At 39.6% G+C, this 25,216-nt stretch overlaps 1 protein-coding gene across 2 annotated transcripts in view; it reads right to left on the reverse strand.

Annotated features, from left to right (window-relative positions):
• The window catches only part of Nop56 (Nop56 ribonucleoprotein), a 247,786-nt gene that overhangs the window by 185,581 nt on the left and 36,989 nt on the right, over positions 1 to 25,216 (reverse strand). For both annotated transcript variants that reach the window (XM_067150776.2, XM_067150774.2), the window contains exon 4: positions 2,711 to 2,909. In XM_067150776.2, coding sequence (XP_067006877.2) covers positions 2,711 to 2,909 — 199 coding nt within the window. The remainder of the gene's footprint in view (positions 1 to 2,710; positions 2,910 to 25,216) is intronic.

The raw sequence follows: 25,216 nt of genomic DNA on the forward strand, positions 1-25,216 counted from the left end.
GTTAAAAGAAAGAAATGTAGGAATTAATGAATTTGCAGCATAAATGCTAAAAGTAAACTGTCTGCTCAAATGAATGTGCAAAAAATTCCCACAATATATTCAGTTTTCTTATTCTCATTATTTATATAGAGAATTCATTCTGTTCTGAAGTGATTAACCCTTTGGATGACGACCCATAACAGGTCATCATATGCATAGAATGCCAAGCATGTTTCAATGGATTTTGCATCACTGTATAAAATATTTTATTTACGTCTCAGTTTAAAAGATATGGAGGTGATGATGATGCTGATGATGCTTGTTGTTTAAAGGGGCCTAACATCGAGGTCATCGGCCCCTTATGGTACGAAATGAAATAACAAAAAATTCAGATTCATCCACTGACCAAAATGAAATAAAAATTGTCATGAAGAATGAATGGATGGACATGAACCCTACAAAAAAAAACAGTGGATCAGACACAAAAAAAGATCTTGAATAATAGTATTACTGACCAAGGGACCACTTATAAAGCACAATGATGCTTGATGTCAATAGGGGTGCAAAATCCACGACTAAGGCCCCACAGAATGGTACATGTTGCGAGTAAAGTAGAATCATGGTATTTGTCATTTTGGGGTACTAATCAAAAGTAGCGGAGGCTCACGGTGTTCCACACAAGATGGTACTACTCATAAGACTTGTACTTCGTACAGGTAACGCAGACCTATGGTGTTTCGCACACAATGGCGCCACCTACAGCCAACGCAAACCGATGAGTTTCCTCACCTAGGTGTACTAGTCACGGGTGCCGGTCCCAAGGGCCCCGTGGTGTTACGCACATAGTGAGTACTAATCACAAGCAACGCAGACCCACGGTGTCGCTCATATAGTGGTACAACTCACAGGCTACGCCCAGACCCGCGGTGTTGCCCACATGGGTACAACGCACGGGTACTGGAATCCACCAGGCCAGGCTTTTTACTGCAACTAATCACAAACCTATTTCGTACCAAGTTAGTGATACTACTCGCAAGTACATGCAACCCACGGTGTTTCCCGCATGATGGTACGAATTGAGTAGTTTCATGGTTCTAATTCAATCATCCCTTGGTCGCCCCTTGTAGTCGCCTCTTACAACAGGCAGGGGATACCGCGGGTGTATTCTACATGTGCGTACCCCACCCGCAGGGGGTAGCGTGTTTGGTCCGCGAGAGGTATTTTATTTCCCTCAAGTCCGCCGGCAAGCCGGTTAGGACCCCTCTATCCGCCACCTGGGACGCGCCACGTGGGAGCATCACCCCTCCCCCTGGTGCGCCTGCGCAGCAGGTTCGTGGAAGATATGGAGGTAAAATTTGGTATGTGAGCTTGATATACTCCAAGGAATATAAACATGTGACTTGCGTTTCAAAAAAACAAAATTTCATGGAATAATGTGCACAAAAATATTATTTTTTATTTAAAAAAAGGAAAAACATAATTTGAAATTAAACAGCACATTTTACACCAAACTCAAAGTGACTAAGTGAAGATACTTAATCTTAACTCATATCTGGCATCATTTATACCAATTTATATTGTTAATGTAGGTCAACTTTCCAATTTATAAACTAATTTCCAAAAACATTGAACATGTGGAGAGAAAGACACGAACAATGTAACCTGTCAACGATTGAATATTTTATGAATTTTGGGAGCGTAATAGTAATCATTTGAGAGAACTGTGCCTAGTAGCATTATTTGTTACTACAGAATAGTTCAGAAGATCAGAACAACATACAAAATCAACTAACAGTGTCAGGAATGAAAGTGTAAAGAACAGATTGAAATATTCTATGGGCAGAGCATCAGGTTGAGGTAGGCCTATGTGTTTAGGCCCTGGGATTTGATAAAAATGATCGGGATGGACAATATTACTTTCAAGGAATATGCATTCAGTCCAAGAATCATCTAATTCACTGTCACTGACATTTTCATTAGCACTGTCACTATAAAACTTTGACATCGCACGAAATGTTGTAAGCCCATTAGCCAATGGCACGGCTCCATCATTCTCTGGTGCGCTATCTGAAGACCCCAAAAACATCATAATCATCACTTTCGATAAAATTAGAGTCGCTTACATATTCAAAGCAACCCAAAAGTTCCTCAATTTCTTCTCCCGAATTAGGCCTAAGTGACAACATGCCTTGTTGTGATAAATATACTATTTACAACTTTCTACGACCTAAATAAATTGCTAGGTAATTATAACTGCAGTAGAAATAAAAATAAACTTAATGTATTACGATAAATAAATCAAATACATCAATTAGAATGTAAAATTATTGAAAATAAGTCACAACAAGCGGATATAAACAAACAAGGAGGCTGCCATATTGGATCATAGATGTCAGGCGCTCACAGATCATACACTCACAATCAACGAGTAAACTAGCTAATGAAGCTATGTCAGTGCCATCTAATGACATAAGAAGGAATTACAAACATTCTACCTTCATTCTACTTGATTTGTGGCGCAATCTAGCGTCTTACTACATAACTACACCACTTATAAGAGGGTGCCGATGGAATCGGCATCCTGGCATTTTTCGTACAGAATGTAAGTGCCGATACATCGGCATCTTGGCACTGTAAGAGTTAAAGATCAAAATTATCTAACAAGTTTCTAGCCCTGTCCATTGGCTAATCAAGCTGAAATCAAACTGAGGGTCAAAGCAGTTGTACATACCGTATTCTCATGGAGAATGTATTTATATCCTTGTCTAGCTGATCAAGCAGGGCGATACTCTGGATGATCATGTTGTCAGAACGGTTCACATTGAACTTCACTTTTGATCTTGAGTAACTATGTCCAAGCCCAAGCTGTGAAACACTTAATGTTCTTGCAGTGAAACCTTTGACCAATTTTGGAAAGTGGTGCCTGATGCCTGAAAAGAAACAGTTTTTCAATCTTCAGCAATCAACTTTGGGATAATATTTAACCTCACAGCATACAAATCAAGTCCTGTTATCCACTCTTTCAGTAGACAATTTACATATATCTGGTAAAATTTTAGGGCACCTTGATTAAAACATTTATTTTTCTTCACCACTCTCGGGACCAACCCCATATTTTGTATGGCAATTTTTATGGTTTTTCAAAAATTCCTCCTCTCTATCTCATACCTGCCAACTTTCAAAAAGAGAAATCTGGAAGATCCTTAAGCGGAAAATTGTTAACAATATGCGCATGCGTAACAGTCTTGAGACATAATGAAAAAGGGCGGCAAGGTGGGGGATTATAAATAATATTAATACCACTCAAATACAGTAGAACCTCGATGCATCATTAGTGGAACTGTACTTTTCCCGTATTCATCGTTAAAATTTATTCAGTCCAAAAAATGTTCCAATTCCATATAAACCAATGTTAAATTTCCCCCGCATCTATTGTTTCTCGAACTATCGTTTTATCGCATCGATCGTCGAAAAATTATTTGTCCTCGGTCACAATTTTCCCGCATTAATCGATCGTATGTAAGAAAAATATACGCTAAATTTTTTTTTTAAATTTAGAGGAACTGCTCATTACTCTTAGCATGTAATAGCAGCAACCTGTTACGCGAGAATGTACAAGCTATTAGGAGTTGCTAGTCTCGAACAAGGATCTTGTAGGCTGGAGTGCTGTGCGCAGGTTATTCAAGCGCAACCTCACTACGAGCCTCCTGGTGCCAACGCTTCTTCTCGACCCACTAACCAACCCCTAGAAGTATTCTTATTTACAAGCATTAAAACATAGACGGAGTAGAACTCAAATTTGCCACCATTTTCTGTGTTGGTATAGGCTGGCTAGGGGTGCCAACTTCGTTAAATAAAAGAGAAAATCGCGCAGTGGGCAAGATTCGTTTTAATTACTCACAGGGTGATTAATCGTGTCGTACCTTGTGGAGTCTGTGGAATGCTAGAGGCCTGTTGACCGCTTTGCTGCCCTCTGCCCAATAGTCTTGTTACAAGCCGGACCTAACCAAGCCAGACCAATAATCCTTTCTCAGAGCCTGCTCTTGTAACTAGTTTCTAAGTTGGCAGCTTCGCACAAGCCACTGTGACATTATTCGAGACACGCCGTGTTGAATTTCTAACCTCTGTGACATCATCTGAGCTGAGCTGCGGGAGCCGCGCCGTGTTGGGTTTCTAACGTATCGTTCGCAAAGGGTCTACGGAATCTTTTCCTAAATACAGGTTATCGCCGTAATATCCACCTATATCTTTAATTTGCACTAAGAGAACTGAATTTTAAGGTTTTCAATTATTAAGTAACTAGCAAGATACCCGTAAGAAACTAGCAAGATACCCGTGCTTCGCTACGGTATTATACTGAAATTTATAATTGAATGCTTAACATTTTATATAACTTATAATCCGCCAAAATTCGCGATCTGACAGCAAAATTCCTCCCATTATTCAATCTTTCTTACCAGCAATAGATCCAGGTATTCCGCACGGTCAGTTGGGTCCCTAAATCTTTCCCATCTTTTCCTATAAGCATTTTTAATATGGATCAAATCCTTGAGAAGATCCGGCGTGGTGTCGTCTTGGGTACCTTGGCGGTACTGAAACTCTGGCCGGACTGCATTCGTAGTCATTATCCGGCCAGGACCCGTTTCCACCGCGGTCCGCACATTTTGACGATGGTCCAGAACATTATTAGTATTATTATTATTATTATTATCATCATCATTATTATTATTATTATTATTATGCAAGGGCGCTACTTGACGGTAAATTACATCTGCTGCCATTGTCATTGCTGACAATGTGAACAGTACCATTGTCGTGCATAGGCAAGTGCGCAGGATTTCTGGTGATATGAAAAATATATACACTACTTCCGTGCATTATTGGCCTTATTATAGTGGTGAACAATTGCACGGCCAATATCATTCCTATTGTTTATTTCAAATGTGTTCAAATTTTTATTAGGAGAATCTACTGTAATCTAACTTTAAGGCCTCCAAAGGGAAAGATGGCTCTTGAAAACGAACCCAGGAAAGATAAAAAATGATCGGTTTATGATCAGAATAAAGTACATTATGAACAGTAAAATCAATTTGTCTCAACTCCTTTTTCACCTCACCGCCGTTAAGTTGATTCCCCCACCCAAAAAAAAGAAGGCGTGTTTCTTTATGTTTAAAGGAGATTCCAAATACCAATGTTCACGTCTGTTACCTTCAATTTTGAGATATTATTATCCCCATGAAAAGAATTCACTTTTTTCACTTCCTATCACACTCCCCACCTTAATTTTTTCCAAAAAAAAGTACTTGTTTCTTTATTAGTAAAGGTTCTTCTAAATACCAATTATCACGAATGTAACATCGTCAGGTTCTTTTTAGATATGTGTCCTCATAAAAGGAATTAAATTCCTTTTCACCCCGACCCGCCAAGATGATTTTCCCCCCAAAATGTGTTTTTCTTTGTTTTTAAAGGGGATCCAAATACCAATTTTCACATCTGTAACAACTTTAGTTTTTATTAGATGTAAGTATCCTCATACAATTAATTCAATTAATTTTTTGATTCTTTTACGCACCCCACCCTCCTTTCGTTGGATTTTCCGAAATCAAAGGAATCAGTGTTTCTTTACTTTTAAAGCAGATTCCAAATACCAATTTTTGTCTGCAACATCTTTCGTTTTTGAGATAAAAGTATCTTCAAACAAATAATTCAACTAATTTTCCAATTCCCCCCCCCCCCCCCTTAAGTGGATTTCCGAAAACAAAAAATACGTATTTCTTTACGTTTAAAGGAGATTCCAAATACCAAATTTCACGTCTGTAACATCGTCAGTTTTTGAGATATCAGTATCCTAATAAAAATAATTCAAACCCATTTTCAGTTATTTTTACCCCCCACCCAAGTGGTTTTTCCAAAAATCAAAAATACACGTTTCTATATTTTTAATAGAGAAACAAATACCACTTTTTCACTTTTGTAATATGTTAAGTTTTTCAGATATAGGCCTACTATAGACATGCTCATTTTAAAATTTCACCCACTTTTTAGTTCCCCTTAAGTGAAGTTTCCGAAAACAAATCACCTATTTTTCTTTACTTTTACAGAAGATCCTAAATACCAATTTTTACATTTGTAAACTTTATAAGTTTTGAGATATAGGTGCACTCATTTTAAAAAATTCACCCCACCTTTCACCCCCTTAGCGATGGAATAGTCAAAAACACTCACTTAGCGAGCACCTACATTCTAATATAAATGCATCCTCAAAATTTCATTTCTTTATGTCCAGTAGTTTTGGCTCGGCGATGATGAATCAGTCAGTCAGTCAAGACATGTTCTTTTATATATACAGATGTTTCAAGAAAAGTGAAATGAAACGGCGTAAAAGTCACGCTTTTTATTTTCACCTCGTAGGCCTATATCATGGTTGCAATATTTTGATACCGTTATGTATAGTATGAGCTCTATGGTTAGCACGTGTTGGCTTTTGGTTCAAGGGGTCTCTATTAGGTCGAGGATTTTAACTTTCCTTGGTTAATTCCAACTGTTCGGGAGCTGCCTGTTTGCTGAATTAAACATTAGAATTCTAGGACCACAATTTCATATGTGCGTAGATCGACTATCCCGCGACAACTCTAAAAACCTGCACCCGGCTCCGGAGGCCATGCACTATTATTTTTGTTCTTATAATAATAATAATAATAATAATAATAATAATAATAATAATAATAATACATACATACATACATACATACATACATAACGAAAAATGTCCCAATAAAGTACCCGTATTTTATTATTTTGCTTTCCCCCTATTTTTTATGTTGCCCGCATGTATAATATAGTTTTCCAGCATCCGTTGTCATTTTTCCCCTGCCCCGTGAAAAATGATGCATCGAGGTTTTACTGTATATGCTATGATCAACCCTAAAATTAAATACACGAAGTTACATCTTGATGAGTGTTCATCTGCTTTCGCTTAACACTGGGAACACTTTCTGTGATCGTATAAAACAAGGAAATTAAGCAGAATATGCCTCATGAAAAGACTGATAATATTGTTTCTTAGTAACTCATTACAAACACCTGGGGTGAAGCTGATTCCTGCCCGTGGTGCCCCTGCTAAGGTAGTTGGAATTAAATTTCCATTGCTGAACTGAACATCAGCACTTGGCGGTCAGACTGTCTCTCGAGATCTCCTGACCAATGGTACACAAACAAATTACAGCTCACAGAAGCTCTTTTCAGAGCCAATCAACCAAACCCTTGGGTCCTATATTAAGAGTCCTTCAAATTAACATAGAAGGCATGAGTAAATCTAAGGCCGACTATTTGTCCAAACTGTCATTAGAAAATAACATTGATTTAATCTGTGTTCAAGAAACTCGTTACTCTGATGAGTCACAAATGAACTCAAGAGGAAAGATCCATGGTTACAGATTATTGGGAGTTACTTATCATCAATCATACGGTTCTGCGACCTATGTTTGCAACTCCATCATGGATGCTCATCTAGTCTCTACACACCATGAGAACAACATTTCTAACATTGTGACTCAGGTTAACAGCTTGACAGTTGTGAACACTTATAAACCTCCAGGTATCCCATGGCCTGATAATGTTCTTCCAAACTTTGCACATCCTGCTGTCTATGTGGGTGACTTTAACAGCCATCACACCCAATGGGGATACAGATCAAATGACCTTTGTGGAGAAAAACTTACTTAATGGTCAGACTTGTCCAATATTCAGCTCATCTTCAACCCAAAGGAAAAAGGCTCCTTTAAATCAGCAAGGTGGAACACAGAAACCAATCCTGACTTATGTTTTGTGTCCACTGATCACCATGGATACAGTTTACCTGCTATTCGTAGAGTGCTCACAAACTTCCCACACAGTCAGCACCGTCCTGTTCTTTTGGAAATAGGCACTCAGATCCCCATTATTAGATCGTCTCCTCTTCCACAGTGGAATTTTGTCAAAGCTAACTGGGACAGTTTCTCTGCTGATCTTGATACCAGCACAAGATAGATTTCTCCTGTTGTCAACAACTACTGTAGATTTGTTAAAGCAATACATGCCGCTCCAAAAAGACACATTCCTAGAGGGGTCAAAAAGGAGTACATACACGGATGGAATGAAACATGTGACACTACAGTGATTTTCAAGAGAATGGAGAAACAGATGTTGCTGATGAACTCATGAACAACTTAGATGAAGCCAGACGGAACAAGTGGACAGAAACTGTGGAGACTATGGATTTCAAACATTCTAGCAGAAAGGCTTGGAGCCTCTTAAAGAAGTTGGGGAGATCACCTCACATTCCACAGCCCAAATCTGCTGTATCACTTGATCAAGTTGTCAAAAGGATTGCTGGATTGTCTAAAGCAAAACCCAGGAAAGAACTCAATCAGTTAATAAGAAAATAACTAACCTTCATGAAAAGACATAATATTGGTTCATCAAATATTTCTGCCCCTTTCACCAAAGAAGAGCTCCTGTCTGCTCTGAAGACAACAAAAAACCGCAAAGCACCTGGTTTTGATGGCATTCACCCTGAATTCCTCAAGCATTGTGGGAAGAACACAAGGAAATGGTTGTTACAGTTTTTCTCAAATATTCCGATTACAGGCAAACTTCCTCCAGAGTTCAAACGAACCAAGATTCTGGCTATTCTGAAACCAGGTAAACCTTCCGATTGTCCTGAAAGTTATCGTCCAATTGCTCTAATGAGTGTCTGTTACAAACTTCTGGAACGGCTCATCTACAATAGAATAAGCCCTCTAATTTTACGATCACTCCCAGCAGAACAAGCCGGTTTTAGGCCTAACCATAGTTGTGAAGACCAAGTTCTTGCATTAACAACCCACATTGAAGCAGGTTTTGAAAAACGACTGAAGAGTGGTGCAGTGTTCATAGACCTTACAGCCGCTTATGATACGGTTTGGAGAGCGGGAGTTGTGTATAAGTTTTTTAAACTTGTTGGATGCAGAGTAATGTCACAACTCATAAACAACATGCTATCAGATTCATCCAGGTAGTTATGGATAACAAACATAGTAAAGTTAAAAAGCTCAACAATGGTCTCCCTCAAGGATCTGTGCTCTCTCCATTGCTGTTTAATATGTACATTGTCGATATACCCCGCACTACATCACGCCAATTCGCTTTCGCGGATGACCTAGCAATAGTTACTCAGCAATCCAATGTGAATGAGATAGAAGCAATTCTGAACAGAGACCTTGACATTTTGGGCAAGTACTTTGATAAGTGGTGTGTGATACCTAGCACCAGCAAAACAGAAACCTGTCTCTTTCACCTTAATAACAGACAGGCAAACATTACTTTGAATGTTTCCCTCGACAACTCTCCCCTACCACACAATCCTAACCCCAAGTACCTTGGAGTAACTCTTGATCCGACACTATCCTTCAGGAAACATTTAATGAATACCGCTGCTAAACTGAAGACCAGGAATAATGGGTGGTATGAATAAACATGAGTATTTAACATACACTCAACATTTCTGAGTATATACTCCACTTCATAAGAATAAATTTCATGAGAATGTACTCACTAGCTGAGTATATACTGATGTCATAGAGGTGGTGTAGTATAAACTCACAATTGTAACAGTCTTAGAGTAGATTCTCATTTGTGGTATAAAAGAGAGTGCATTCTCAGATTGATGAGTATAATCTCAGTCTGTTTTGAGTAGGGCTGCTATGTGTCTCAAGTATGAGCATTTACTGATTTATTGCTCTTAAAAGTATTATGTCAATGGCTGAGTTTATTAATAATGTGGGACCAGTTTCCGGGAGGGACATGGGCATGTGAATTCCAAGAATCTTAAGTCTGTACCATTTTTCAAAATTGAATTTATTTAGACGAGGAAAACAAGAGGTGCTATTTAGAATATAGTTAAATTAAACGCATTTTTACAACTGTTAGGTCACCCTGGATTTCAATGTGGCATAGAGGACTTCGTACCCAAAAAAAACTGAATAAACTTATTGTTGAGGTTATGTACCATATTTTGTGAGTAAAGCTGCAGTGTGAATTGCATTTCCTCAAAATAATAATAAAATTGCTGTTACCAAACCAGAGCGGCAGAAAGTATAATTATCCAGCAGCAACGGCTGTTCCTGACTGCCTGCACCCATGTTAGGCCTACATATTAGGGTGGTGAGTCCGTAAACAAAATAAATATATTTTCGTTCTGGATCTTTATGATCACCGAGAATGCCAGGCAGATTTTTTATTTGGAACATTCAGCACACAGACCTATACATAAGATATAAATTTCTTTTTCACTCTCACTTTCATATTAGGCCTATTTATCCACCGAGTGAGTTCGCTACGCGGTTTGGATCACATATTTGTTAAATCCTGGATTCAGGATATAGGGGTTCAATCCCAACTGTCGGCATCTCAGCATCTCTGTGGCTTATTTTCTTTCTTGGCAAATCCTGGGGCTATACCTTGATTAAGGCCACTTTCCTATCCCAAGTTCGCTGTAAGACCTATTGTGTCGGTGCGACGTAAAACAAATAACAATAAATAATTACTTTATTCTTTCGTTCCTCCTGCACATTACTTGTAGTTTGGTTTGACTTAGGCCTAATCCCAAAGCCTCAAACATTTCCTTCCGAGATTTATTAAAATTATGAGTATAGCCTACAAAGAAGGAAGATACCGGGAATGAAAGTATTAACATGCACGTGTGGTTAAAGCCACACATTTGTTTCACTCCAATTTTCGTGTTATTTATCATTTGAGTCATCGTAATCGTTTCTACATTCTGCCCACGTATGGCTTGTATTTTGGTTTAAATTATTTCAAAGTTTCGGATATTATGCTAATGAGGAAAAACTATGAAACTGTTAATGTACCGTAGGCTACATACTTTAAAATTACAATTTTTATCACACTCATTTTCGTATTATTTATCTTTCACGTTATCGCACACGCTTTTACCTTCTACAGTAGGCCTACCAGTACATTGCTTATAATTCGTTTTAAACGGACTCTGGAACGTCGGACCTTAAGAACAGAAGAGAATATTCCCGCAAAATGTTATTGGTGGAATATTTGCTATTGGTATGAGTAAAATACAGCTTGATGTGCATGCAGACGGTACGGAAATCGAATCTTAGTAGTTGAGGTTATGTATGATGACAACCTTACGCAGCATGAGTACCTATTCATTTTCAAATGATCCACATGGTGGTGTGCTTGAGTACCTACTACATCGAAGGAGAACCTTCTTATTCTTACCAAATGGAGTACATACTACTTGGGCTGAGAATATACTCCTACTAAGTGCTCATACTCATGAGTATATACTTTGAGTAAGAACTCAGGTTTTATTCATACCAACCAATATCATTCAGAAACTTGCAGGTTCTACATGGGGAGCATAAGCATCCACTCTTAGGTCGTCAGCACTGGGACTGGTATACTCTACAGCCGAGTATTGTTCTTCTGTTTGGCTGAATAGCCCTTATGTTAAGAATATTGATGTTGTTCTGAATCAGACGATGCGCATTGTCAGCGGCGCAGTCAAATCTACTCCTCTTTTCTGGTTGCCAGTCTTGAGCCACGTAACACCTCCAAGGATTCACAGACAAAACAACCTAATTCGCGAGTTCAGGAAGATAACAATGAACCCAAGTCTTCCCATTCATGAAGACATGGTTGTTAGGTATGAACGTCTGAAGTCAAGATCTCCGCCCATTCAGATTGCAAGGGAACTCATCAATAGGAACTTTAACGGTTCTGATGAATGGCAATTGGAGTGGACCAACACAGCTCCAGATGAATGGCAGACCCTCTTTAGTCGCCAACACCCACCACCTGGTTTTAATCTCCCCAGAAGAACTTGGGTTCTTCTCAACAGAGTCCGTACCAATCATGGACGATGTGGGTCATTGTTGCATATGTGGGGTATGCGCTCCACCCCTGAGTGCGACTGTGGTGAGAAGAAACAAACCATCCGTCATATTGTCACCGAAAGTCCTAGGAGGTCATACTCCGGTCAGCTGAAGGAGTTTGTGTGTGCTTTTGACGGGGTTGAACAATGGTTGGAGAGCTTAGATTTAAGTTTATGAACTGTTTTAGAGATTGGTTGATTGTTTAAGGTGTTATATTGTTTGTTATATTTTTGAATATTTGTATGTAGTTATGTACTAGCCATAAGCTAAATAAATAAATAAAATTACAAACACCACTAAAAATACTAAAGCACTTAGAAATTCGTCATACAATTCCACGAGTTTCAGAACTACCGCCAATGTTACACACGCACACAAAGCCTTTCAGGTGCTATGAAGCATGACACAGTTACTAAAGTTGTTTTATATAAATTCACAGCTTACTACTTTTGACGGATTTCTTTTCTTCAAAATCGCAGCCTGCTACTTGTTTGGGAACATCTCATTGAATGCAGTAGCAGCTGAGGTCGAACAGGTGACGAAAGCATGGTGATAATCAATAATGTGATTATCGATATATTTACCAGTTGAATTTCAAACACTGCATCTCGTATTACCAGCTACTATCGAAAGTCAAACAAATCCGATTTGACCGCAGAAAGCGAGACCAAGCGCGGATATTCAAAATCCGTATAGTAACGTCGTTCATCCGTACAATAACGTTGTTCATCCGTACAACCGTAAAAAACACTCAAAATCCGTACATTTTACGGAAAAACTGGAATACTTGGCAGGTATGCTATCTACTCAATGAATTTAACCCTAGAACTGCAGATCGTTTGTCAGGGAGATGATGTGCTGTTTCATCAAGTGCGACCATCTCTCTGAGAGACGGACTCCACAAAATGGCAGCCAACGCAATTTTTTTTCTGTAACTAACAGAAATAAGTGAAAACTGGTTGTTGAGTACTGAAAATGACACGCTGAACTTTGCGAGCATAATATTTTTGAGGCAAACGGTATGTGAAAACCTCTTTTTTTTTTTTTCTTTTTTTTTTTTATGCGGAAAAGTCAATATTAGTTTTAACATTTTATAAAAATCCTTTTTATGATTAATTCGAAAGCATGACAGTGTCTTTTTTATTTCTGTCAAAATTATGCAGACCAGTCTTTCAGCTTACTATTGATGTATGATAAGATTAAGTTATGATTACAATATGCTTTCGAACAGTTTTCATTTATTCTGTGCATTGTGAAAAATTACTGCAGCATTTGACAGATAAACCTGAAGCAGTTACAGGGTTAAACTTAATGATACACCACCCAGCAAGTTGGCATGCAGCTGTGAGCTCGCATTTGGGAGATCGTGGGTTCGAATCCCCGTCGGCAGCCCTAAAGTTGGTTTTCCGTGGTTCAACATTTTCACACCAGGCAAATGCGGGGGCTGTAACTTAATTATAGCCACAGCGGCTTCCTTCCCGCTCCTAGCCCTTTCCTATCCCAACATCGCCATAAGCCTGTAGCACAGATCGAACACCGCAAGAATAACAAAATGACAACCGCAGAGCACAGGTAACAAGGCTATCCACACCCCGGCTGCCAGTGATCAGCACAGAGTCAATCAATCCACAAGTAATATGTAACACTTCCCGTACAACAAAAGGACAAGGATTAGAAGGGAAGTTACAACATAAGAAACAATGGTGGAAAGCATGAGACAGGACCATGAACCAAGAACACAAATAGAGGGTGGAGCAGGTTTTACAATATTCCTGAAAATAACAAGAACACATATAATAGCATAAATAAATTCAAATCTAATGAAATAAATGGTGGGTGGTGAGATGTTACAGAAAAAGAAGAATCTAGTAAATTAAAAAACCTTGTGGAAAATGATAACATCTGGTAATAAATAAATAAATAAATAAATAAATAAATAAATAAATAAATAAATAAATACATATCATAATCAAATTCAAAGAAAGAAAAGTACATGATACAAGTCAGATTTTACTGAAATAATAATAATTTCATTCTTTAAAAATAAATATGCATTCAATATTTTGGCCAGGTATTTCTATCAGTACAGTCCGGTTTTCTTAACAATCTAAAAGTAGCTTATTTAAAATTAATATTGGTATTAGTTTACTCAAAAAACCCCACCAACCTGTGCCCATTGTTTGGGAAGCCAGGCTCTGCCTGTCACAAGTCAACAAAATGGGGGGAGTGGTAGAGGAGTAACACCTCTCTAAAAAACCTTGGACCAGGCGAGTTGGCCGTGCGGTTAGGGGTGCACGACTGTGAGCTTGCATCCGGGAGATAGTGGGTTTGAATCCCACTGTCGGCAACCCTGAAGATGGTTTTCCATGGTATCCCATTTTCACACCAGGGAAATGCTGGGGCTGTACCTTAATTAAGGCCATGGCTGCTTCCTTCCAACTCCTAGGCCTTTCCTTTCCTCTCCCATCATCGCCATAAGACCTATCTGCGTCGGTGCGACATAAAGCCACCAGCGAAAAACAAAAACAAACAAAAAAAAAACACCTTGGTCCAGCTGACACAGCTGGTAGTCCCACATAAGGGTCCCTTGCAAGGGGTAGGGTGAACACCTCAATGGCAGTTAAGGCAGAGAAGAGGGACTTTGAAACGGTGGAACTGGCGGAAGAGGGAACCCTCCTATTCTGGGTAAACAGAACAGGAACTGCTGGCCTGCAGTAGTAGTGGGAACTTCAAAGGCTAAGGGAAGAAACCCCAAGTGAAAACCAGCCTGGTGCCTCAGGCTTAAGATGGCAGCCCCATCAAGGCACTCAGTGGGTTAATACATCACTGTTCTTAAATGATCTGATTATAGAAACTGAAGCGATATTACAAAACCGGACGAATACCTGATGACAACCTTTGGCATGAAGAGGATAATGAAAATTGGTTTCTGGAACGTGAGGACTTTGAGGGAGAAAAGACCTGCACCCGGCTCCTGAGGCCACGCGCCATTATTGTTGTTCTTATAATGATTTTAAGAGTACTTTTCGGCATATAGCTTCAAATACCCGTAACTCATTTCTAGTTGGTGCAATGAGGTCATATACCTACTTTTACCGGACGATCATTTTGACCGCTACTGCAGTAGCTATATATCAGACTTTTGTGGCATTCATTTAGAGCACAATATCATTCTAACAAGCTGTAACAGTATATTTTAATACTGTAGTATCGAATATAATGTACTGGTGTGCTCCAACGGGGCAGCTGTTGGCTCTTTTTAAACAATGATTGAAGTACACCGGCAAGAAAATAGAGTCGGTATCTGTTCAGTAATGAATAGTATGCAATCATAACGAGCAGTCAATTGTCGTGCTCAGTGGTTACAAACATTCAAACTAGATTTCCCAATTATTTGTAATTACTCTGAAGAAATATGTTCTCACGTAGTCTGCTGGCGGATGCCGAAATTCTGAACAATTTACGTAATATTTCCCCATAACAGTCAAGCGATCTCAAGGGTTAGGTAATTACCCGCCAAATGGCGACACACGCACAACAGCAAAACTGCTGATAAAAAAAGGTAAGCCTATGGCATTAATCATTTTGTATTTACGTAATTCTGTGCACAGTGTAAGTAAACCCTGAGGTTTCTTCGATTCAATGAAAAATTTACCTGCAGGGATCGGCTGATAACTGATAGATTTGCGCTTGTCTCCGTTGTGTGGGACAAATTTTGATCTAGCCAAGTATGTCGTAAACGGTTTTCCCTATCTTGCGAAAGATGAAACGCGACCCACCGATCGGTCTCTAAGTGAACATGTAGTATTGCGTCTTGCTGAGCTTTTCATCAATCACGGAAAAAATATCACTGGTGATAACTTTTTCACGTCACTGAAACTAGCAAAATCATTGAAGAAAAAGAACACAAGTATTATAAGCACTCTGACCCTTAGTAGGAGAGAAGTTCCTCCTTCTGTGTAGACCAGCAGTGACCCACGCTACAGCACAGTAGTGTACAAAAATGAGGATGCAACCCTCAAGTCCTACCAAGGTAAAAAGAACAGGAATGTCCTCATTCTCAGTACAGTACATACTGATGTAAGCATCAGCGAACAACATCCAAAGAAAAAACCTGAAAGAGTCCCTTCTTATAATTCCATCAAATTTGGTGTCGACATACCCTAGTTAATGGACCGCAAGTACCTGGTAAAATCGATGAGTCAGCGATGTCTTCTTCAACATCTTAGATCTTGCTGGTATAAATGCTTATGCATTGTATAAGGCAATAGCCAGCAAGCAAATACCGGGTATTCCTGAGACAGCTGGCAACCGATCGAGCGCATGCATACGTGTCATGTCGGATTAGTAGGCCTTTCAACACCGTCGTCGCTGTAGGCTGCAACAATGAGGCCCTAGCCTCCGAAGAGAGTTCACATTACAGACAGTGTCAGGTCACAGTTTGAAAAAGGAACAAGACAAAGGAAAGGTGTGCAATCTGTAGAAAACTGGTCTGGCGTAAGTGCACTCCGAAGGTGACCAAGCAAAACGTGCGTGTACAGTGCGACAAGTAAGTTGAAAAGAAGAAAGTGACGTTCATTCAGATATTTACTTAAAGTTAAAAACTTCTTAACTGATCCGCATTGAACTGAGAATCACAATGCTAAAAAGAGAGATGTTCCACCTATTCAATTCAGTAATAAATTATTGCACAAAATTAAGGTCATAACATGTTTAATATGCTTTGGAACCAGTTTCGACGCATATCTATGTCATCATCAGCCAATAGATGTATCTATGTAACATGTTGTGACATTAATTTGTGCAACAGTTTATTACTGTATTGAATAGATGGAACATCTTACTTTTTAGCATTCATTCAGATATGTATATAATGTAAGCTAAGTGTGTAAGAAGAGCATTCTGCCTTACTAGTGTATTTATTTATTCAGAATGTTTACAATTCCTACATGATCATAATCAAATTATATAGTATTTATGATGTTTCTGTACTCATGTGAACCTTTTTCTGGCATCAATATCCTCAAGAAATGAATTTGTGTTACTATCGGTCAAAATGACCACTTTGGTCAAAGTTGGTAGAAAGAATTTTTTTTTTTTTTTTTTTTTTTTTTTGCTAGTGGCTTTACGTCGCACCGACACAGATAGGTCTTATGGCGACAATGGGACTGGAAATGGCTAGGAATGGGAAGGAAGCGGCCGTGGCCTTAATTAAGGTACAGCCCCAGCATTTGCCTGGTGTGAAAATGGGAAACCACGGAAAACCATTTTCAGGGCTGCCGATAGTGGGATTCGAACCTACTATCTCCCGAATACTGGATACTGGCCGCATTTAAGCGACTGCAGCTATCGAGCTTGGTAGAAAGATTGTTAAAGGTAGGTGGATGTTATATACGTGTTAATGCAAAAGGTTATTTATTAATTCAATTTTCATTAGGATTTTCTTCTGTGATTTAAGGATAATCACTCATTTCTTCCGCAAACTTATTTGCATGAATTAGTATATAAGATTCCATTGGGCTCAGTCGCGTGTAAAGCATATTTTAAGGGTGAAACCAGCATTTCAGCTGATTTTAGAATTCATTCCTAATCTTACTAATCAGTATGGATCTTCACAATATTTTGAGCATATGTTACATATTCGCTTCACATGGTAATGCATGCATTTTTATAATTCCCTTAATATTTAAGAATGCTGATCGTCGAAGATTTCTAGGTCCGAGATGCAACCCATGAATTATATAGACACGCGAGTGAGGTGGTATTAGTTAACTACATGTTGTGTAGAATCCTATAAATGAATGAATAAGGTGGATCTGAGATGCAGTAGTGTGAAGGCAGGGGACATAATACTTGTGAAATGCTTGAGAAGACAGAATGAAAGATGACAAAGACTTAGAATAATTATGATTATTGCGACGTCTTGAATTAGGCTTAATCTGGCCAGAATGATGAGAAATAAGAATTCGCAGCCTCTGAATAATTATGTACCTGGAAGGGAGCAAGTGAGAATTACGGAGAGAAGACACAAAAAGTTGTCCGAGTGAGCCAGCTGGCTGAACGCTGCCACCACAAAAGGAACAGACTTATGACATGAAGTCTGTCTTTCAGAAGCTCTTGGAATATTAGCACTGGTAGTCTCCTTCATTTAACACTGCATTAATGATCCCATGCCTATGATATATTATGACCAGCGTTATGAATTTAATGAGTCTGTAGAAGACAAATTCCTCTCCACTTTTATATATTAAATTAGCTCGTAATAGGAGTTCCAGATTTTGCGCCTCGGAGACTGATGAACGCAGGTTCGACCTGCGTCTGGCTGATGAATTTGGCTGACACCATATGGCTTAACTAGGCCATATTTTCAAGATGTATTGTTTGTCAGTGTATTTACTAGTGATTATTTATTTCTTTGTATACTGTATTAATGTATTTGTGTTATTCATGAGTGTTTTATGGTGATGGGCTGGAAAACAACATTGCATTGGTCCGCTTTGTAAATAATAGGGTAAGATAAGCCCAGAAAACACGTATATGCGATTAATGTAATGTGTAATGGATTTGGTCAAGTAGACCGTACATTCGATATGCGGCGATGGGATTTCGTGGGTAGGAAAATGTACACATTTATATCTGTAAAATACTTCATGATGACGGGATAAAATAGTACGGCCTCACGAGAAATGTCATTTGCATATTTTGTCAATACATTCAGGGAACAGATACCATCGGGTATCATTGCGAGGTGATAGGATAAACCTGCGATTTGTATAAAGTGTAAATTATAAGCTCAGAACATTTTAAGCAAGCCTCAGACCTATGGGAGTAACGGAGTCCCACTCCCATTTGACATGCGAGGGACTCCTTGGAAACAACTTGGCGAACGAAATGGAATTCGATGGGGAGCTATCAATATTAATGGGGCTTATGGAAGAAAGAAAGTAGAATTGGCTGAGTCAGCAAAGAGGATGCATCTGGATGTGCTAGGAGTAAGTGATATTCGGGTAAGGGGAGATAACGAGGAAGATATAGGAGATTATAAAGTGTACTTGACGGGTGTTAGAAAGGGAAGGGCAGAGTCTGGGGTAGGGCTCTTTATCAGGAATACCATTGTACGGAACATAGTTTCTGTTAGGCACGTAAATGAGCGAATGATGTGGGTAGATTTATCAGTTGGAGGAATTGGGACTAGTATTGTATCGGTGTATTCACCATGTGAGGGTGCGAACGAGGATGAAGTTGAAGGTTTTATGAAGTATTGAGTGACATCGTGGTCAGGGTCAACAGCAAGGATAGAATAGTGCTAATGGGCGATTTCAATGCGAGAGTTGGGAATAGAACTGAAGGATACGAAAGGGTGATTGGTAAATGTGGGGAAGATATGGAAGCTAATGGGAATGGGAAGCGTTTGCTGGACTTCTGTGCTAGTATGGGTTTAGCTGTTACGAATACATTCTTCAAGCATAAGGCTATTCACCGCTACACATGGGAGGCTAGGGGTACCAGATATATAATAGACTATATCTTGACAGACTTCGAATTCAGGAAATCTGTTAGGAATGTACGAGTTTTCCGCGGATTTTTTTATGATACAGACCCCTATCTGATCTGTAGTGAACTAAGTATCTCTAGGCCTAGGGTAGAGAAAGTGAAATCTGTCTGCAAACGAATAAGGGTAGAAAATCTCCAGGACGAGGAAATTAGACGGAAGTACATGGATATGATTAGTGAGAAGTTTCGAACAGTAGACAGTAAGCAGGTTCAGGATATAGAAAGTGAATGGGTGGCATACAGGGATGCTGTAGTAGAAACAGCAAGGGAATGCCTAGGAACAACTGTGTGTAAAGATGGGAAAAGGCGAACATCTTGGTGGAATGATGAAGTGAGAGCAGCTTGTAAACGTAAAAAGAAGGCTTATCAAAAATGGCTCCAAACAAGGGCCGAGGCAGACAGGGAGTTGTATGTACATGAAAGAAACAGAGCGAAACAAATAGTTGTTGAATCCAAAAAGAAGTCCTGGGAAGATATTGGTAACAACTTGGAAAGGCTAGGTCAAGCGGCAGGGAAACCTTTCTGGACAGTAATAAAGAATCTTAGGAAGGGAGGGAAAAAAGAAATGAACAGTGTTTTGAGTAATTCAGGTGAACTCATAATAGATCCCAGGGAATCACTGGAGAGGTGGAGGGAATATTTTGAACATCTTCTCAATGTAAAAGGAAATCATTCTGGTGGTGTTCTGAACAGTCAAGCTCATGGGGAGGAGGAAAATGATGTTGGTGAAATTATGCTTGAGGAAGTGGAGAGGATGGTAAATAAACTCCATTGTCATAAGGCAGCAGGAATAGATGAAATTAGACCTGAAATGGTGAAGTATAGTGGGAAGGCGGGGATGAAATGGCTTTATAGAGTAGTAAAATTAGCATGGAGTGTTGGTAAGGTACCTTCAGATTGGGCAAAAGCAGTAATAGCACCTATCTATAAGCAAGGGAACAGGAAGGATTACAACAACTATCGAGGTATCTCATTGATTAGTATACCAGGCAAAGTATTCACTGGCATCTTGGAAGGGAGGGTGCGATCAGTCGTTGAGAGGAGGCTGGATGAAAACCAGTGTGGTTTCAGACCACAGAGAGGCTGTCAGGATCAGATTTTCAGTATGCGCCAGGTAATTGAAAAATGCTACGAGAGGAATAGGCAGTTGTGTTTATGTTTTGTAGATCTAGAGAAAGCTTATGACAGGGTACCGAGGGAAAAGATGTTCGCCATACTGGGGGACTATGGAATTAAAGGCAGATTATTAAAAGCAATCGAAGGCATTTATGTTGACAATTGGGCTTCAGTGAGAATTGATGGTAGAATGAGTTCTTGGTTCAGGGTACTTACAGGAGTTAGACAAGGCTGTAATCTTTCACCTTTGCTGTTCGTAGTTCACATGGATCATTTGTTGAAAGGTATAAAATGGCAGGGAGGGATTCAATTAGGTGGAAATGTAGTAAGCAGTCTGGCCTATGCTGACGATTTGGTCCTAATGGCAGATTGTGCCGAAAACCTACAGTCTAATATCTGGGAACTAGAAAATAGGTGCAATGAGTATGGTATGAAAATTAGCCTCTTGAAGACTAAATTGATGTCAGTAGGTAAGAAATTCAACAGAACTGAATGTCAGGTGGGTGATACAAAGCTAGAACAGGTCGATAATTTCAAGTATTTAGGTTGTGTGTTCTCCCAGGATGGTAATATAGTAAGTGAGATTGAATCAAGGTGTCGTAAAGCTAATGCAGTGAGCTCACAGCTGCGATCAACAGTATTCTGTAAGAAGGAAGTGAGCTCCCAGACGAAACTATCTTTACATCGGTCTGTTTTCAGACCAAATTTGCTTTACGGGAGCGAAAGCTGGGTGGACGCAGGATATCTTATTCATAAGTTAGAAGTATCAGACATGAAAGTAGCAAGAATGATTGCTGGTACAAACAGGTGGGAACAATGGCAGGAGGGTACTCGGAATGAGGAGATAAAGGCTAATTTAGGAATGAATTCGATGGATGAAGCTGTACGCATAAACCGGCTTCGGTGGTGGGGTCATGTGAAGCGAATGGAGGAGGATAGGTTACCTAGGAGAATAATGGACTCTGCTATGGAGGGTAAGAGAAGTAGAGGTAGACCAAGACGACGATGGTTAGACTCGGTTTCTAACGATTTAAGAGGTATAGAACTAAATGAGGCCACAACACTAGTTTTGCAAATCGAGGATTGTGGCGACGTTTAGTAAATTCACAGAGGCTTGCAGACTGAACGCTGAAAGGCATAACAGTCTATAATGATAATGTATGTATGTAATGTAAATTATAAGTGCGTGTTAATAAGGCAATTTAAGGAATGCCAAATGATAGCCAAAACAGAATATGAACTGGCAAGGACATTAAGGCATTCCGCGTATAAATGATTTTTATGTATGTAATAACATGGCATTATCTTGTGCGATTTGATCTTGTGACTTTATCAGTTTATTAAATTCTTTGTTTTAAAAATTGGGAGCAAAACTCTTCTCATTTGGTAGTATTAGTATATTCCTCTTATATTAGAGAACACCCTACTTTCAATATATTTAAATTAGTGCCCATTTTTAGCGAATACACCATTGACCCATATGCTCCTGAGCTTAGCCATTGATACAGTGAAAGTAGGGAAGATAGGACTTCGACGCCCGGGAAGCGATGTCCGAATTTTCTCATCCAAAGATTTCCATTCAAATAGTTACTTGTGAGACTGAATTACTTAAATGATGCCCTGATGAGCCTGGGACAGGTGCAAAACATGGTCTTGGCAAGATGAATGAAAATGGGAAAAAGTTTACGGAATATTGTGCCAGCCAAGACTTGGTGATAGGTGGCACGGTGTTCCCGCATACGTGGTGTCACAAGGTCATGTGGGTGTCTCCTGATCTAGTCAGGGAAAACCAAATTGAGATAGAGAAGGATGTGGAGTCTGTATGGAGCGAGATGAAGAGCAAGACAGGCGAGATCCTCACTACGTGCAAACAACAGCTGAATAGATGGAGGGAACACTTTGCAGAGGTTTTTAATACAGATGTGGGACTTGAAAATGAGCGGCAAGGAGAAGAAGAAGCAGAAAGTGATCCAGATATCAACCTTGACTCTCCAACCCAGGGTGAGATACGGACAGCGTTGAAGCAGATGAAAAATGGGAAGGCACCAACTCTGGACAACATTCCAGCGGAAGTACTGAAAGCAGACCATTATACTGCAAGAAAGGGTTGATATTCAAGTTACCGAAAACGGGGATACAACAAACTGCAACAACTGAAGGGGTATCACCTTGCTCTCCATTCCAAGTAAAGTGCTGTCGTGAGTCATCCTGAACTACATAAAGCATTTGGTAGAAAGAAGGCTTCAAAAGGAACAGGCGGGATTTGGACAACATCAAAGCTGTGTGGATCTCATCAATACACTCCGAATCATCATAGAGCAGAGTGTGGAATGGCGGAATACCCTCTACCTCGCATTCGTGGACTTTGCTGTAAATCAAAAAATCATGTGGAAGACCCTCGAGGAATACAGAATTCCATGAAAGATGACGAAGATCATGAAAGAGATGTACAAGGGGTATGACTGTCAGGTTCCTCATGAAGGGAAACTAACAAACAAGATAAACGTCAAGTCTGGAGTGAGACAGGGGTGAGTTCTTTTCCCCACTTTGCTCCTGTTGGTCCTGGATAGCGTGATGTAGAGGGTAAGGGGAGGGCAGAAGAGGGATGTTCAATGGGGGATGGGAGACAGGCTTAAAGATCTTGACTTCGCAGAGGACATTTTCCTTATGGCAGAGCGGTACCGGGATAGAGGACAAACTGGGTAAGTTGCAGAAGGAAGCGGAACGTGTAGGTCTGATGACCAGCACAAACAAGACCAAAGAGATGAGGATTAATTCAGATGTCATGACCAGCTTGACAGTCAATGGAAAGGAAATTGAGCGAGTTGAGTCCTTCCTCTACCTTGGAAGTATAGTTACAACGGATAGGGGAGTAGAGGAAGATGTTCTAAGCTGTATCTGGAAGGCAAATGGTGTGTTTGTCTAGCTCTACCCCGTGTGGAAGAATAGAAACATCTCTAGGAAAACTAAGCTTTGCCTCTTCATCAGCAATGTAAAGTCGATTCTTCTATACGGCTGTGAAACATGGAAAGTTACAAAACAGATCAACAACAAGATGCAGGTGTTCATTAATAGATGTCTGCATTGCATAACAAATGTAAGGTGGCCGGACATAATCTCAAATGAAGATCATTGGACCATGACCAATCAACAGCCAATTGACATCCAGATCAAGGAGAGGAAATGGTGCTGGATCAGGCACACACTAAGCTGGATGGAGCTGTTGAGAAGGCAGCGCTAGACTGGAACCCTCAAGGCACCGGGAAGTGAGGTCAGCCCAAGAAGACCTGGAGGAGGACGATCGAAAAGGAAATCACATAAGAGTACAAGACCTGGAGTGAAGTAAAGAAAATGGCCAGCAACCGTACTGTGTGGAGAAATTTCGCCAAGCGAGCAAAAGGAAATAAGTCAAGTTTACCCAAAAACATAACTTATTGCTTGGGTACCCATTACAGCTACAATTCTTTCTAATGGAACACTGAAGTATGTTTAAAACTCTAGTGAAAAGAATTACTTACTTAAATAAGAAAATAAAAATAAGAAAACTATGAAAATTGGAAATATATGAGAAATTAACCAAAGCAAAATAAATCTGAGATAAACAATCCATCCATTAACAAGACACGAAGCTGGGAAGTGTTGAAGTAAAATGCAATCAAATATACAGGGTTATTCACCTAACATGTTACACAGAAATAACTTCTAAACCACTAAAGATATCGGCATTCTGTTTTCATATTCGTAAATGGTACCCAGGCCCTTGTACAATAACGTGCTACTTAGTCTCATGGGATGATTAATAACCGAGATATTGATACTAACTCCATATTTTTAAATGGAATGGCACAAATTCATACAGCTGGCCTAAAAGATCAACTGCGAACAAGTTCAAATATGCAAGTATTTTCGAAATCGAACAATTACTTTTTGAGATATAAGTAAGAACAGCAAGTGCTGTTTTGCATGCCGCATTAGACAGCGTGAAGTTGGGCAAGGACATATTGAGGCGCAAGCAGTTTCCTGGGAGTGAGTTCAGCCACAGAACGGATACCAGGCATGTAAGCACCTCGTACATATGTGATGGGTTTGCAAAGTGTGTATGACAGACGAACACATGACAGGACAGCTCTTCTTCTTTCTCTCAATTCTTCCCAACCCAAACTTTGTAACATTTTTGTAATGCTACTCTTTTGTCGGAAATCACCTAGAACAAATCGAGCTGCTTTTCTTTGGATTTTTCCCAATTCTTGAATCAGGTAATCCTGGTGAGGGTCCCATACGCTGGAACCATACTCTAGTTGGGGTCTTACCAGAGACTTATATGCCCTCTCCTTTACATCGTTACTACAACCCCTCAACACCCTCATAACCATGTGCAGAGATCTGTACCCTTTATTTACAATCCCATTTATGTGATTACCCCAATGAAGGTCTTTCCTTATATTAACAACTAGATACTTACAATGATCCCCAACAAGAACTTTCACCCCATCAACGCAGTAATTAAAACTGAGAGGACTTTTTCTATTTGTGAAACTCGCAACCTGACTTTTACCCCCGTTTATCAACATACCATTGCCTGCTGTCCATCTCACAACATTATCGAGGTCACGATGCAGTTGCTCAGAATCTTGTAA

This window comes from Anabrus simplex, chromosome 7 (assembly GCF_040414725.1).
Source record: "Anabrus simplex isolate iqAnaSimp1 chromosome 7, ASM4041472v1, whole genome shotgun sequence".
Classification (NCBI taxonomy): Eukaryota; Metazoa; Arthropoda; class Insecta; order Orthoptera; family Tettigoniidae; genus Anabrus; species Anabrus simplex.